At 38.6% G+C, this 18,012-nt stretch overlaps 1 protein-coding gene across 1 annotated transcript in view; it reads left to right on the top strand.

Annotated features, from left to right (window-relative positions):
- Window positions 1-406: 406 nt before the first annotated feature.
- The window catches only part of FIGN (fidgetin, microtubule severing factor), a gene marked incomplete at both ends in the record, with an annotated part of 85,423 nt that continues 67,817 nt past the window's right edge, over window positions 407-18,012 (top strand). The window contains one exon of the mRNA XM_082483877.1: window positions 407-440. Coding sequence (XP_082340003.1) covers window positions 407-440 — 34 coding nt within the window. The remainder of the gene's footprint in view (window positions 441-18,012) is intronic.

Here is an 18,012-nt window from a genome sequence, read left to right as displayed (position 1 = left end):
TAAAGATAAGAGACTCTGATATAATAAGTTATTTCTTCTCTAAGTCTCATCTTATAGAAAATACTAGCCATAAACCGAGGAGAAACTTGTGCCCGCTTAATGTGGTCCCGGGGCGCCAGCGTCTCTGGATATCTGCTTGTGGGTACAGTACCGGCATTGTCGGGTCCTCAGCTGGAAGCTGTTCTGGAGCAGAACTGGGCTTGGATGTAATCCCTAATAGCTGACAGTAAATAGGGGACTGACTGTGGCTTGATGCAGCATTGAGTACTACAATTGTATTTGTTTTGCTGCTAATAAAATGGCAGTCCAGTTTGTCATTAAGAAGCTTGTCTTTCTGAAATAGCAATCAAGGTGCGGTTCGGAGATTTTGAGGCAGTACCTGTTAGTGGGAAGAGCTAAGAAATAGATGAGCTGCGTTCCTGACTGTGGGTGGAGGGATGGTGAGTAATACGTGCCTTGGCGTGGCATCTGCCAGAAGCGGGTCGGTTTTTTGGTTTTTGTGTTCCCCGCCCCCAGCTCTAGTTTAGAAAGGTGTAAGGTATTCTGATAAGCAGAGGGGAAAAAACAAAAGGGAAAAATACTTCCAACCAAATCATTATAGCATATCTCAATGACTGTGCTCCACACTTAGATTTAATTAGAAGACAACTGCACTGGAAAACTGGTCATTTTAGTCATAGTTAACGACTGGTTCTCTCCTACCCCCAATCAGAACCTATTATATGCTGCGCTGTTTAATGTAATTTCTACAAGAAAATTAAGTATGAATAGGCACGATAGTATTGTGTAGTTGCAATAATGAGATTTTCATTAATGATGTTAATTTATCATTTAACTATCCTCTTAGAGGTGGAAATAACTATTTTCCTTGTGGTGTCTCCTTTTACTACATATACCAACCAGTATCAAATTGGGGTATTTTGTAAATATTGTAAGCAAAAGACTGTGACTGGCTAGCTATTAATATGTTCATTACATGGTAAAAAGGCACTGAAAGAAGTGAAACCTTGTATATCCGTGTTTCTTATAGGATAACTACTTTCAGGAGTGATTTCTTTCATGTTGTAATATAATTTACTACTGTACGGTTTCTAAGTATCACGGGTAATTCAATGCTGGATTTCAGGCGAGCAAGTTTGTTTCCTAGTTAACTGTACTGAGGCTTACTTGCTGTCAGTAGTAAGATAATAAGGACAAAAATCATGTACGGTTTAAAAAAAAAAATCTATCATTTACACTTGTGCACCAAATTCCGCTTGGTGATATGCTTGTTGGGCTGAGCTATTAAGTACTCTGTGGGCTGTATTTCAACTAGCGTATGATTGACTAGGTATATTAGAGCTTTTTACCTACTGCCAATGCAAAATTTGACCCTGCTTTTACCCTGAGATGTTTTTGCCTTTAAAAAGATCCACGCGTTATGAGTACGCAGGTGGGTGGTAAGAAAATTTATTGTTGTTATTTGTAAGGTGTGGCTCCATGTTAGAGTAAGAGTAACCTGAATCTGAACCGATGCCGAATAGATTTTATTTTTTTAAATTTTTATTCCAAAGCCCAACTGTGGGAATTGATATATCATCTTAAAATTTCAAATCTACATTTTATGCACTGTGTCAAAGCACCCATGAGCTCGTTAAGCAAAGACTTTTTCAATTATATCTTGTGTTTATGCATGTATTTATACTTGACAGGAATCCTTTAGAGGTTTGGTGTGCTGTATTAATACTTACAGTGTCTTGGAGTACATAAAATATGCTTAAAAAAATAAAAAGTGTAAGCACTGCTTACAGATCTAGTTCTGGTAGTCTCCTCTGTATTTTGGTAGCTGCTGAAAAGTTCCTTGGCCAGACATCCAGCCTCTAGAGGGCACGCCAACAACCTCCTCTGCCAGACCCTCACCAGCACAACTATCTCCAGAAAGTTTGAATGCTGGCACCTACAAAGAGAATCCCATTTGTGTTGCATAATAAAATCTCTGTGTGTATTCCTCGTTATTCTTGGAGTTTTGCTCCAATAAGTGGTTTGCTTTCCTTTTCTTTTTCTTGTTTATAGTATGGTGGAAGGCTTTTGTATTTTTTTGTATTTGTTATGCTTTTTCCTTTCTTTTTTTTTTTTTTTTCTTCTCTCTAGTGGTGGTCTTTATGAAAGTAAAGACTCAAATCCACGATGGTATAACCATGTGGCTCACTTACAGTTATTTCTTCACCTGGTAGAAATCTTTCTTTAGGTATACAGTGCTCTTTACTATAGTAAAGACTACAGAAGCCAGTGCACGGTATTTGAGACTTGCAAAATTAGCTACTAAAATTTATTATGTACTAAAATCTAGATAATAAATAATTCAGGTGGGATTAAACCCAGTTAACCCTACTCCAGTCACCTAGGTTCAATTGCTCGACCCTTTTCTCTCGTGAAATGCCGTATTACAGTTTTTTGTTCTCCTATGGGCTATTGTTACTAACAGTGATATTTATGTGCAGTCAGACTTGTTCTCCAGCTCAAATGTTTGACCATGGTTCTCTACTCCAGTATACCACCATTAGAAATCAGAGGGTTTCCAATAATTCAAATTAATCTGATAGTCTGCTTCAAGTTTTCCCTAGATCTACTGAAGTAGAACAAAAGAGCAAGTAGTCTTGGATTTGGTACCATGAATTAAGACATGCCCCAATTCATAGTTTAGTTTTGGTCCAAGAATGTGAATACGTTTAGGAAGAAATACTTATTTAAGAAAACTTTGTCGCACAGAGTGTCCTTAACCAAGTGTACAACCTTTCCTAAAAGTGTACTGGTTTAACTTGGGCACTTTCTGCTTGAGCGTTTTTAAATATTATTTTGCCAGTTTGAATTGAAATGTGGTTGGAGCATGTTAGACTGTAGGAAAAGCATGTAGGAAAAGTACCTCCTGCTGATGGCTTCATTAAGCCCTCCATGTAGTTGAACAGGTAGGCCTGTTACTCTGGGCAAACTTTGCTTTTTCATTGCATGAGTACAGCATTTCAGCTACACGTATTTTTTGTTGAGCCATGAGGCTTAACCACGTTGTTGAGTTTCTACATTTCTGTACAACATAAGGAAAAGAGAAAGGATCCAACAAAAATTAAGGGGATTGGTTTTATTTATTTTGTAGGTCACCTGGGCTATAACCAGGTGATCTATGGTCAATTCCCATTTAGCTTTCCAACCTTTTATTTAAAATTAATTAAAAAAAAATTAAGAAGCTCTTTGGCATACAAAGTGTATGGCATCTGCTTTATGGGTGATAGTGGACCAAATTTTGTTGGGGGAATTCCACAATAACCCCTGAGAAGTTTGGAAGATTTATTTAGTATATTCCTAGGTTGATGCAACCCCATATGCAAAGTTTTCCATTGCCTCAAAATGTCAAAGAGTTTTTGTCAGTCTAAGGACAATTACAGTTTATGGAGAGGCAGGGGAAAAAAATTTCCAAGACAGAGCACAATCTGTGCTAGGTCATACTTTTTATGTCTTGATCACCTGTGGCCAACGGATAGTTAACTTACTGGAGAAATTATGGTGACATTGCTTTGTGATTCATCTAATCCACTTTTTCCCAAGGGGCTGAGACAGTCACTAGTGTGTCACTTCAACCTTGGCATATACCCAGGTTGCAAACTTGTTCCTTCGTTCGGTGTTGCGTGTTGGAGCTGTGCAGTAAACTGCCCAACATACAGAAACCTCAATAAAAAAGGATGTGTAACACCTGGAGGGCAGCATGGTTAAACCCTTTACAAACCTAATCTCTTCAGGGTTATTAGGGGTACTCTTAGAATGAGCTTTACCTGTCACGGGAAAGGGTTGGAAATATAGTTAGGGTATCTGGTCAGTCTTAAATAACCAAGTTTTTTGATGACAGAGTTGTTTACAGTCAGTGACCATCCCTGCTGTTCTGCCTGGGAGAGAGTAATCTTTTTTTTTCCTGACTGCCAGTAAAAGATTGGTATCATCCAAGCGTATCCCTTGTTGTTTTCCTCCAAACCCCAATATCCTAGGACTTTCTCTTCCACCCTGTCAAATGGGTGGCTTTTATACCTTGTCCTGAAAGCCAGAAAAATCAGGCTCTGTTGAAGTGGGGGGGGAGGAGCAAGTCCTAGGGCCAGAAACATCCCCGTGAAGGACGCAGTACCCGTGGTCCCTCCTGGGTGCCAGTGAGATGCCCACTGGAAGGTCTCTGCCCACACCACCTGTGGCATTGGGGTGGCAGGCAGGGTGAGCTGACTCTTGGATGGATCAAAATAGCAGAAACAAGTGAATATGCTGTGAATGTATTGATACAGTTTATAGGAATTTTTTTAAAAAAGGGGTTATGCGGGGAAAATAATTAAAATTTCATTTTGATGGGAAGTATTAAAGCACTAAGCAACTCAAATGCAAGCTGAATGGATAGTCTTCGATTTTTGTTGCTGGAAGGGTATGTGTCGTGTCTTTGGTCTGAATTTAGAAAAGTGTGAATTTTGTCCTTGTGGTGGAACATTTTACCTCTTAAACGTAGGAGAGGGGAGAAAACGGCAAAGGATTTTTTTTTTTTTTTTGCCTCCTGAACAAATGAAAGCAAGAGCAAAGTCATTTTAGAATTCAGGCTCCAAATTTCTCTTTAAACCATTTTTAATAGAAACAGTAAGTTATAAATCATCCAAGCAATTACCTGAACACAGAAGGAGTGGGGCCCAGCCTGGGCTTCAGCCCCAGATGTTTCTGGACTACAATAATGGCCCAGCCCAGATATTTACAGCTTAATTTCTGTTCATGTGCACTTGTCCATAAATGGTTCCTTTTCCATTTCCAGTTCAACAACTGAACCACTTATAGTAGAGAGTGATTTAAACTTGAATGATGGCAGAATGTGAATAGAGACAATTTACCTTTGGAAACTTTAAAGTCCATTTCCAATATTTAAAATGTAAGGTAACTCTTGAACAGAGAATGATTGATCAGCAAGTGCCCCCTTTTAAACGTCATACTCTTTTTAATCTATATATGTGTATAAAATCTGAATTATATTTTTTTTTTTTTTTGCTTAGCTTTGCTGCAATTTGGAGCAGAGACCTTTTTTTCCCCTCCTTTTAATGCTCTAGCACCTAGCGCTACTTGCCTTCCGAGCCCGTGTATCTAACCTCGCTCCTCTCCCCACTCCTGTCCTCCTCACTGCTCCTCCCAACCAGCCCCATTGCTTGAAACTAAACAAATTGAAAATAATGACTGGTAACCATCTGCTGTGCTGAAATTCCACGTACAGCAGTTAACTCCATTTTACGAAACAACTTCAATCTAGTGAATTACACTGCAGTTCTTGGTGGCAGCAGATAGCAACAAGCAGTTTTGAGTTCCTCTAGACAAAGCAGTTCACGTAGGGAGCGTTATGCACAGTCACTTGGTGGCGTTGGGGTGGTGGGGGCGACACTTTCGCTGTCAGACAGTTCAGTGTGATGCATTTGAAACTAGAGAGAGCCTAGCCACGGCCTAATTGTTTCATCTGATTAGAAAAGAGGCTGGTCCATAAAACTGTGCAGACAGGCGGTCTTGCAAATGTGCGCCCCTTAGTCTGGTTTTCTGTTGCTGCAGCTGCAGCGCAATGCGATGAGTAGCGTGTTCGGCTTTCAGCCGCTTTCATGTGACTTTTGGCGTGCCCAATGAAAACCTTCACCAAAAATTAGATTGCGTAGCTCGTCAAAGTGTATTGAAGAACAATAATTATTCATAGAGTTTCTATTGAAGAAACTCTTTTCTTGATGCTGAACCGTAACAAGCAGCACTCTAAACAGTGACAGACTGCCGAACAGCAAATATTCAAATACTGACAGGCTATGATGTAATATTAAAATCGGTACTATTATCATCCATGGTTTTAACTCGATTTCAGTTATTTGAACTTAGGTTTTGATCGTGTATAAAGAAAGTTGCTTAAAATGGGCAGTATATTGAGTTCAAAGGACCCATACAGTTCATAAATTCTCCGGTGTCTACTGGATTTTTCATCAGGGAGACTTCCAATAAAAATGATCTATTTTAGAAATAATATTGTTTAGTAGGTTGAAATGTGGTGTAATAAAATTAGACCTTCAGTCTTCTAAAGTTACTACTTAGATGGCACCCTTGGGATGGTAAAATGGCTGTATAAGCAGATGAATCAGACAGTTTCACTGATGGATACATTTGTCAGTCTCTGTTACAGATATAATATATTCTTATATCTGTAATCCTGACACTGTTACATCCAAATGAAATCAACATGAGGTTGTCATCTTTAAGCAAATATGTTAAGTGTTGTCTTTTGTGCTTTGGATTTGAAAGAAAGGGGCCCAAGGGAGCCAGCATCATGCAAATGGAACAAATCCCATTTCTTCTGAGCTGTGCTGTTTCCCCCTTCATGGCAGCTGGCTGTGTTATCTTTGTGTGTTTCTCTGAGTGCTGACAATTCTTTCAGTGATCTAAGTTAGGGCACATTAGAAAGTGGAAGCAGCTGTCTGTCGTTATACTGAGAGACGTGTTTGCTCTACTGCAAAGATGAAGGACCATGAATCCTTGACACACTCTCTCCCCCCTCCCCCTTTACTTTCCAACATGATCAACATTCAGACGCACAGATTGTCTGCTTGGACAGTTTTTTGTTCTGACTGACAGCATCTGGCATAGACAAATTTAAAAATACATAGCATGCCATGCTTGGAATTGGAACATCCCTTCTTTATTAATCTTCTCATTTAAACCATTCATTTACATTTCAAGAAAGGTTACAGCTTGATATGGTTGAAACATTTATTTTAAATGAATAACCTCCTAATGAAATACCTTGAATGAGCACCAAACAGTCAGTGTTCATTAAAAATTACACCTGATTAGTATGGCCTTGGAACTGTTGCGAAGACGTAAGATTTCCCCATTGTCTCAAGCCATAATGAAAAAAAAAAAAAAGAAAATTTTTAGCATGTGTAAGTGTGTGTAATTTTTTTTAATTTATTTTATTTTTACCACAGAGCTAAACGAGAAAGGTGCTTTCACTTGCAGTCCCCCATCGTTTTCAAGAGTACCACGTTATAAAGCAGTAGCCTTTAAAATGCTATTTGTCTAATTAAATCTGGTTTTGCTGGAACAATACATTTGAAGGAAATGCCTAAATAGTGTTTTGTTTTGTTTTATTCTGTTAAGGCGTTTATGATTTGAGAGACAAGATGCTTTATGACTTGATGTGGTCTGAAATCCTATATATATATTTATGTATTGAGAAGTATTCCCATGTTTGTATACAATACTTTACTAGTAAAATGTAACTGAAATGGTGGACCACCCACTAAAATGTTTATGCACGCTCACATGCACATATGCACATGTACATTCTGTGCATTCTCATCTTCATGATCCAGGTTAGCAACACAGACATGCTTGTCTAGCATTTATGTAAAAATAAGATGAAAATTGGCTCCACCAGTCAGAATATGGACTTTGAGTCCAGGAAGAGAGGAAGAAAAACCTCTTCTTGTACTAGGCATTTTAGATGCTTTATATCACTGTGGATTGCAGCTTTAACTACTCGCAGAACAGAAAAAAAAAAAAATCTTCCAGAGGGGGGGGAGAGGGGGGGAACCCCCAGTATTATAATAAAATAGAGGACTGTTCAAGTGCTTGGCAGTAAATATGTAAAACAAGTATCCTGGCTTATTTGGAGAGGAAAGAGAAGCTGTAGCAGACAGACTCAATTAACAATTGTAAGCAGGAGAGGACTTGTATTCCTTCGGTAAATGTAGGAGAGGTCATTTGCTTTAGGATAAATTCTGACAAATTTCAGAGAGACATAAAGGCTGGAATAAATACAACAAAAGATTTTCAGTTTTACATCAAGCATTTTGTATTTGCAATGGCCACTTGCATTTTTTTCTCAGTGAATAGATTTCTTTTTTTATTAATGTTTTCCTGAATAATGTATTTTTAAATTAATTGACAGTGAAACAAGCATTTTGGGACAATAGGAATTTTAATACAGGCTTGAAATATCATTTATGATTTTTTAGTAATGCCTAATCTATTTTTCTTTTCCTGGAGGAAGCACTAAGATGGTAAGTTTTCAGCACAGGTTTTATTATGCTAGTTATGTGTAGTCATAAAAGTGAAATCAAATTCTATTTTAAATGAAGTCACTTTTTTTTCCCCCACAAACTGTTCCATTTATGTAATAAACTTCTATTTTGATTTTTTTTTTATAATGACTAGTTATAAAGGCTTGTACAGATATGCATCTGTAAGCAAACTGGGAATAGGTTAGAGAACACAATTCCCTGGTGTAAAAAGCAAGGTTTAGCAGTAATGCTTTTAATCTGGACTTGTAGAGGATTCGGGAGCATCCATAGATCTGCTTCAGTAATTACCATACCCCAAGTGGCACTGGAAGAGACATTTGCCTAAAAACTTGATGTCTTCATTACACTGTTTACATTTTAATTAGAAACATGAAAATTAGTGATTCATACGGACAACTATAGTTTAAGTGGGTTTGCTCACCATCCAATAAATCATAGAGGGGGGGAAAAAAAAGGCGGGGGGGGGGGGGTGGGTGGGTGAGAAAAAAAAGAAGGCAACCCCACAACCTGCATCTGCAAGCGACAAACCCTCTCAAATCTTACAGCTGTAATACTGTACTAGGAATCATTCATGGGAAAAATGTGTTGGCATTAGAAGCTGGTTAAAACGTGGAGTTTATTTTATCAGAGATGAAATTTCCGTGTAAATTAGCAAATGTAATTTTAAAGATAAAGCTACTTGCACACAGTACTACATGTATGCGAATGGCGTATGTATAGGGTATCATATGTAGCCTCTGTATGTGCATGTGTACAAAATCGTAGCTGTATTAAGAAGAATAATTGGTTTAGGAATATTTTGGCAGTGCTGAGCACTACGTATGGCTGCAGAGAAGCCAGTTTAGCCTGCTTCAGTATGTCTCCATAAATGTGTGTAAACATTTGTATAGCCGCACAGAGAGATGTATATATACAGACACACACGTGCACGCACACAGAGACGCGTAAGGATATGTTGATGATTTCCCCCTGAATTTTGCATGTACCTGTCAGCACCAGTGGCCTAAAACCACTCCGTCCGGGAGTGATGGGGAGAAGCAGCGGTGCCTGTCAGTGTCCCTGCCTGAGTCAGCAGCATGTCCGGTGCCTGCGCCGGGCGACAGTCACTCATCCAGCCCAGCCCTCCCGGGGGGCCGCCGGCCTCCTCCGCACCGAGGAGAATGACCCCTCTGTCTGGCACGCTCAAGATCCCGAATCGCACCGCATCGGTGTGCGAGTTCAAATCCCCACTCCTAAAGGCAGAGCTGGGATTCCAGCTAATGACTCAGAGATACAGAGGGTCAATGCACTGGTGATCTGGAGTACTGAGCCATTGCGCCAGCTTAGTTGTACTTTTTTTTTTTTTTTTTTTCTTCTTTTTTTCCCCCCCACCTCCATAAGTCGCTGTCTTACCCTCCGCATTTCCACCCCCGTTCCCTTATGATAAAAGCGATGATATGCAAAATCGCGTTTCTTCTTCTGAGAATACTTTATGGATCGTATTCATTCAGATTTCAGTTTGGTCCGCTTGATTTAAAAAAAATGGGTTGCTTGGGGGGGTATGGGGGAATTGTTTTCTACACTATTAACTTTGTGTTATGTTAGTTCCATATAGGGTCTTTTGGCCATTATGCAAATAATACATGGATAACCAATTTCTTTGAATGGGAGAGTGAGCCTCAGTAGCAATAAGTAAAAACTTGTTGGTTTAGTATTAGTGTCTTTTTCTTTAACCAAAACTAAGGAGGCTTCTTTCTCTCTTGCTTTTTATTGGATTGCTTTTTGTTAGAATCCTTAAGATTTGTAGGATTATCTCTTTCTAGAACACTCATTCTGCATTCTGTTTTTTTCTTTATATATATATATAAAAATTTATGTATATATTTATAATTCTTCCTGTGTACCTCAGATTTTTAGGCAGTACATGATATACATGAGAATAAGCATTTTATAAACATGTTTCACATTTGCCAGTAAGAATCATAGTTTTTGTTCTTTCATCATTCAAGTGGTATTTCTGAGCCAGAGAATAAGTAAACCCAGGTAAATCTTGTGGCTATTTTAATGCTTTATGTAAGCATTCATGTATGCTGAAAACAGACAATAGTGTGTCTTTTTTGCATTTGTTTTAATCTTAAAAAATGTCTCCGTTTGTGTCAAACACTTTCACTTTAATCTGAAGCTTTGTTTTCCTTTTTATTATTTTGAGTTTTTATCAAAAGTTATTAGTATTGTCTCTGATTCCTGGTAATTTGGCAGCCCTGCAATGGAGCAACTTGGGTGCACACTTTGTAGTGTGATTGACTTAGTGACAGTACTCTGTCTTCATTTGTTCTGGCGTTTCTTTTTTCTTTTTCCCTTTTTTTTTCTTTTTTTTTTTTTTTGTTAAACCCCGTCTTTTCGAGTCTACCATGTTATAAATGCGACTAAACAGAACTGTCTACATCTGCAAAGACAGAAACATGCTGCTTGCTTGTACGTACTGCAAAATTCTAATAGTTTTGTGCTATCTGTTCAATTCAGTGTGCTTTTTGCATTGTGGCACGAAACAGTTGTGCTGTGAGGGAAGCTGGCTGCCTGCCAGCCATCGACTACGAAATCCCGGGTACCTGAGAGCTTATCAGTTCTTTTGCTTTGTAAAAGAAAAAGTGATGAAAATGTTGGTAAACTGCCATGAAGGTTTAAGGCTGCTGGAATAAGGAGCCGTGTAATCAGATTGGAAAATGGAGCTTGAGATTCTCCGCATGGGAAGCAGTCGCCTGTGGACCTACCGAGATGCTGTGCAAGTGCCCGAGCTGACCACTTTGTTAGCAAATCAGCTTGTTTGCTGCAGCAGCAGGGTGGAATAGGCTGGTCCTTGTGATGGTATGTAACACAAGTAATATCTCTCGCTTTGCACAATGTAATCAGCTTGCAATTAGCTCACTCTACATTAACCTTCTTGATATTTTTCCCTTTTGTAAGACTGTGCACTTTAAACAATTAACTATAGAAAGTAATCCTTCAAGCAAATCAAAGCAATCCTTTAATTTTATCACCCTGCTGAAAAAGTATCAGGTGGTCAACTGGTCTTCATCAGCTGCTGGAAATTCTCAGGCTCACTGTAGCGTGGAGAGGTTCTTTAACCCATTCACATTTAGAAAAATGTCAAGATTTTATATTTCTCATATAATATAATGCTGCATCATGAAGCCGCAATTGGAATTGTTTTAATGAAAAGCCTTGGGAGAGCCCTTTCCTATACAGACAGCTTTTACACTTCTGTTTGTTTAGGCATTTCCATACACTACCTCTCAGAAAGCTTTGATGACACAGCCACTTGTACTGATAATTCCACTGCTTCACCTCCAGTGAACTTGATTCACTAAGGTTGGAGAGAACAAGGCTATCGTTGCTGATCTTGTGCGTTGCTTTTTAATCCTCAAAATAAAAGCCAGATAACAGGAAAATTTGTGTGCTAGGCAAACTTCCTTTTGGGTAGGAGAGTAAAAGTTTTAATGCCATTTCTGGAAATGTGGAAGCTTGAAGTTTAGCTAGGGAAAATAAAACTTAATTCAAATTAAGAGTGTGGAACACGATCTGGCTTACCCACCCAAAAGTTCTTTTGTCTACTCGGTAGTTTGGGGTTTTATTACAGGCTTGAATTTGCCAGAGTCATTCTGTAAAACATGTGATTATTTACACCCTGGTAATATAGTATAATAGGAATACGTCTGGTATTTCATGTAGAAGTTTGCTTCTTTTTAAATAATTGTTTGACGTGCCTGGCTGATTTCTAAACTTAAATCACTCAACAGTTATGCTCATATGAATAAAAGCAGTGAAATTAGTGACAGAGATATTTACAAATAATAATGCTGTGCCTGAGCCTTATTCATATTACATTCATTAGATGAAAGTAAATATTGTGGGTTATTTAAGGCTGTAATGAACAAAGTGACCTGAAACTCCTGTCCAGGTATTTTGTTTAGAAGACATTGGAAACGGTGAGCAGCTGCTCTGCCGCCCCCCACAAAAAGTCATTTCAGTCATTTCATTGAATTCCAGTAGATCAGAGCAATAAACTGAATTTATAATATGTGATCTGCTTTTACCAATGATATCCGTGAAAGCAGTATTGACTGGCTGTGTTAAAGTCATCTTTTATCTCTCTTTGTAGAACGTGAGTATGTTTTGAAAATACAAAGCCAGATCCTACTAATCATACTACATTTATCATCGTTTAATGTTGGCTTTGGCTTAGTTTTAATATGTATAAAAATTCTGGAATTTATATGCACAGCTGTTTTCTGTGTGCCCCAATTTAAAAAAATAAAAAGCAAAAAAAAAAAAAAATAACCTGCATACATCTTATGCTGCAAAGATCTACTTTATATTCTTTTAGAGGACAAACTCCATTAGATATGCACTTACTGTACATTGGATTGTAAATCTTACAATTTAATGGTAATTCAGTGAGCAGTTATTGCTTCTGTGGCCTTTTTTCTTTCTTTTTTGTCCCATCTCACTTGTGAAATAGGGTTACCCTTTACAAGTGTCACATCCATAGATTCATCTTTTGTACTCTATAGTTGTTCCTAGTGCATCATTCTAAGTGAAAAGAAAAATAGGAAGCCAAAGCTACAGGAGGGGCATTGGGGGAGGGGGGTCTATACATAGAAATAGAGCATATAGCAGCAGAAAGACCAAGGCAGTTTAGCATCAATCTACCAGATTAAAATTTTGCTGTAAAGGTACATTTTCTTTAACCTCTTTCTCATTCGTTTTTCCATACCACTGTAGCTGGCGTTTGAATTCCCAGGAAGCAGAAATGGTGTCTTAATGATACGAGCCTTTTTGCCTTGCTTACACTGTTAATACTCTTATCCCTTTTCTGATATGAAATACTTTTTGTAGAAACAATATACACATTTGTAAAGAAATTATAAAAGGATTCTCCTTTTGAAGATAATGAGTTCTCTTCAGGAACTGCAGGTTACGTGGAACACAAATGAGCTCTAAGTGGAGGGATTTAAAGTCCTGCTACAGCATTTAATTTCTTGAGGAAAGGAGTTCAGTTCAAGGTTAGCCTGTTATTGTGGCACTGGCAACTACTTCTCTCATTCCTGTTCTTCTGCCAGCAGTACCGCACAAAAGGCAGTCATTTTTATTTAATACGTAGGGAGGTATTAATCACTGCAGTGTTTTCTTGCAAAAATTTGTCTTAGCAAATTCATTGTTTCACCACTCATGACAATAATAGGTGTTTAATTACTCAATAAGAGCAGTTTATAGATTCCATTTTTCCTGTTTGCTGGACAAATGGTATTGATTTTGTACTTCGATGCAACGTGAAACTGTATTAAACACAATTAGAATTCTGAGGCTGGCAATGTGTATCAGTTATGCTAACTGAGCTCCTTGCTAAAGAAACTGCATCTTCCAAATTTTCACTACATTTAAATTCCCAGGAGAAGAAAAGATCTTTAAGGAGGCATCTTTTATTACACAAGTTCTTGGTGTGTGTTTTCTTGTTTTTCACTAGAATTTACGATTGCTACAAAATTTATATATTCAAGACAAATGGTTTATGTAATGTTTTTTCAGATAATGATCCCTTTACAGTGGTAATAAGTTGCGCGCATTCCAACCTCCTCAACAATTTTACCATTGTCTCATCCTACCTTCATGCCATCCTTACAAACAAGATTTCTTGTGTGAAAAATAAAAATGGTGTTGTACCCCAAGCTTGAGTTTGGACAGTAAAAATTTATGAGACTAGGGAAGACAGCAGACTTCTTTTTCTGTTTTTCCTACAGCTTTCAGTTTTCTTCAAAGGGTGACTATTAAGCCACATGTGGATTTTTCTTTTTCTTTTTCTTTTTCTTTCTTTCTTCTTTCTTCTTTTTATTTTTAGTGATGGCTATTGTTCTACTGTCATTCATGGCATGTTATTGATCTATCAATATCTGCATAGGCTTGAGCCCTTTCTTCAGGTAGGATTTTAGCTGATTTGCAAAAGTTGCGCTGCCAAAATAATTGTTCAGTGCTTCCTTTGTGGGTCAGTATGCGTTTAATTACAATTCTTCTCTGCTACTGGTGCTTTTGTAACAATTTCCAATCGGGAGTGTTTAATGTTTTCTTATTTTTCTGTATGCTTTTGTTTCCAAAGAGTCAGAATTAAAAAGCATGAACTGAAGTTGAAGGTACTCAAGTATCTGTATTCGAATCAAGAAAAGAAGAATTATTCCTGTCAATGTGCATTCCGCTGTACAAACTTGTTGAAGTAACCAAATCTTTATGATATTTTGATGCTTGTTGGGTTCGAGCTTCTAGGTAAATAAATTAGCTAAAATCTTTAGCGTACAATTCCTACTTTTTCTTATCAGTAGTTTTATTTCTGGGTTCTGCTTGGAGCCTATATTTTTCCTCATTTAGCTCGGTTTTGGTAGTTCTTGAAAATGTAGACAGAATTTATGAAAAATGTACCTTGATTGAACAGTATTTTCGAAGAAAACATGTCACAGACAGAGACAGCTGTGTTAATTTTTCCTGCATCTAAATGCTTTCCAAGTACAATTGAAATAAGAAAAGAAAACGCAAGTATTTGAAATATCCTTTGAATTGCATATGGAGGTGTGGTGTGTGCTTGTTGGGGAGCATGGTTAGTATCAAGAAAAAATCCCTCGTTTCATCACCTGTTTCTAAGGCAAGCAGTATTTTTGCTCCCTTCTTTGGGAACACGTTCACAGTACATAATTTCACAATACGCGTATTACTATACTTACATTCATGGTTTTGTTCTATTTTTTTCAAATCTTTCACAGAGTGTTCCCCAAACTCTGAAAAGCTGCAATTCCTTATTTAAGCTTACTTTAAGAGCTTTAGTGGGACTACTAGTGCTTAACTTAAAGACATGCTTAAGTGCTTTGCTGGGTCAGACTTTATACTGGGTGGACCTTCTTGTTTCTCCTTTCAGGCAAATGATTTATTTCCTGTGTGTTCTGAGTAACTTGGGCACCAACGGCTCATTCCATTGTTTGTGTTTTAGGCGGCGGGTTAGGTGTTCTTCACTTTATGAAAATAAATACAAATTTCAATTACACGAACAGCAGGTAAGGCATTAAAATGAAAAGGATGTAGGATGCACATTCGCATCCTCGGTGATGTCTCAGCTATCCAGATGTTATGGGAAAATTGAATAAATGTAAGTGGGATTGTGAATAATTGAATATATTGTTCTTATTTATTTGGATTACTGTAGCACTTAGAGGTCTCAACCAAGATGGTGACCTTGTTGTGCTGGTATTGTAAAAACATGTAGTGAGAGACTGTTCTGCATCAGAGAGGTTACATTCTAAATAGCTGAGACGGACAAAGGTTAATAGGGACACAAAGAGGCGCTGAAATGTGAAGAGACTTGCCCAAGGTCATATAGCAGGTCAGTAGCAGAGCTACGAGTTAAGCCTACATCTCCGGACTCCTATTGCAGCGTCCTATACACTAGATTGCCTCCCCAGTGATTAAACTATCTGCCTTTAATAGCTATTGAGGGAAGTAATTGTCTTTGATTTAGCCAGGAATTTGGGACGGTGACATTTGACTGCGTTTCTACTTGGTTCTTTCATGTCGTAGAAAATACAGAGATATAATTCGATAACACGGGAAAGAACATTAAAGCATGGCTCTTATTTTGCCCTGCTTGTTAAAAATTTGGTAAATACCTTCTGAGAGGTTGACACCGTTTCACAGAGCACTAGCTACGACTGCTGGTGTTTCTTGCTGGTTTACGCATGGTTTTTTTTGCTCTTCAGGTGTAGCGTACAAAATCAGAGGTAGGGCTAAGCCCCTTGATTGGCCCTCGGGGAATAATGTTTTAATTACTTTGGCCAAGCCATCCCGAAGGCTGTATCCTCCTTATGACAGTTCACTTCAGAAGCTACACTGCTTCATTTCAGTAACTTTATTACCATTTGGCTCAGAGATTGCTATTTCGCCTTGGCCACAGATTTCATCAGTTGCCCGGTTCACCTTTGTCCACACTATACTTGTGAAATGACCTGCTCCTTTAGTGCTTGTCAATAGTAAATTGCTGCATCCTCAGTGTCCGGGCTGAAGCACAGCAAAGAACACAACTCTTTATTAAATTACTGGATTTTACACTTAATTTTTTTGGATTAAACCTGAATGTGAAAAGTCTTAATTACCATTTAATACCAAGTAATTAAAGCACTAGCCGGGGTCAACTATATAAAGCGCATCAGTTTGAACTGCCACCTGATTAATAGGCTTGGTGATATAAAAAGTTCAGCACAAAAGCCTGCTCTGCCAGGGTCACTGCTTTAATAGCTGTGGAAAGTGCAGTTTTTGCTGTAATTCTGTTCTAACAGTTGGATCAAAATAATAATTTGTGAGGTGTTCATGGTTGGCTTCTCCAGCGTGACGTCAGGTGAATTATTTGAATTTGGCGTCAGTTTAATTGGTTTTGTGGGATATATTGATGAGCAAACCGGTTTACCTCAGATATCTTTTCTTAATTTCATTTACATTCACCGAAGTGAACCATCAAGTATTATTTTTTTTCCAGCCTTCTCTTCCTGATAAAAGTTAAGTTTAGGGAAGGATAGAATATGTAATGTGCATCAGCTGTGTGTCTATATTTTCCTCTGTTTACATACATGCAACCCTTGATTTATTGTAGCTCAGGTGGTGCGTCGCTCAGGTGTGTGCTTGCCTGTGGAGGTGTGTTTGGGAGTGTGTGCACAGAGTTATACTGAATAGTTGGCTTAATAGCTGTGGGTTTATATTCTGTGTGTATCTATCTGTCTGTCTGTCTATCTATCTATCTCCCTCCGTATTGTGTTCTGTTATGAATGCTTCTCCTGCGCCATGCTTAGCCCCAGAGGCTCTGGTCTGCAGGATCATTTGGAAATTGTGCTGTGTTCACATTTAATATAGTGGGGTTTGGGTTTGTTTTTTAAACACTTAACTGCTTATTGATAGGGCCTGGGCAAACCGCTGCACCTTCAGAGGACTCAATTAGCTTTCGCCGGGCTCGGTGTGCGTGCAGCAGGCAGCCCGTGCATTAGCAATTGCGGGGTGGGAGCCATAATGATTTTCACCTCCTGACGGCTCCGTGAGCATTAAGTTTGACAACACCCTACAAAGGAGGTAAGCACGGTTATCCCCACTTTACTACCGAGGCCTCAAGAGGAAGGATTAAAGCCTCGATCCCACTCATAAGTGTGCACGTGCTTAGCTCTAAACATGTAGGCAGACCTATGTCTTTAAGTAGGAGAACCGTTTTCAGCGAAGTTAAAGACATATGTTTTGAGCAAATTTTCTAAGTGCGCAGAAGACTGCCACGTCAGAGCTAGGTTTTGGGTCTGAAATACTTGGTTCTGGCTTTGTTCTTCATACTTAGCACTGCTTTCAAACAAACTTACGCATACTGGTTTTTATTATTTACTAAAATTATTACTTAATACATAATAGCAAGGGTGTCAGCTCTCATGTTTCCACTGAAGATTGCTGACAGTCGTGTGAGCTATTTGCTGTGAATTCACTTCAGTTTTGATGTCAATGTGGATCGGGTGTTTTGCTTCGCTTTTTTGTTATTGTTTTTGAACACAAATTTTGCTTTCACCTGTGCTCCGTATAGTTATAGCACACAAGGTCCTTAGCTGAGATTTGGGTCTCTCGGTACCGGATGCCCCACTTTTCTGTAAGAGCACATGTGAGGAGGATGCAGTTAAAGGCAACAGAGTTGAAGTCAGGAGAAACAGTTTTCTTCTATTACAACCTTGTTTGAAAAACGTGGCTGTCACAGCTCACGCAGCCATGAAAGGGGCCAATGTGCTTTTCCTCCAGCGTGGCTGGAGGTGAACCTCCCACCCCAAAAATTTCCTCGAGAGCACTTCTTGGCAGAGCCCCCCTTGGGCTCCCTTGCTGCCTCCTACTC

Source organism: Vanellus vanellus (genome assembly GCF_965231255.1).
Source record: "Vanellus vanellus genome assembly, chromosome: 5".
NCBI classification, from domain to species: Eukaryota; Metazoa; Chordata; class Aves; order Charadriiformes; family Charadriidae; genus Vanellus; species Vanellus vanellus.
Note: the sequence above shows the minus strand (reverse complement) of the source record. Positions and strands in the feature narration are given on the sequence as shown.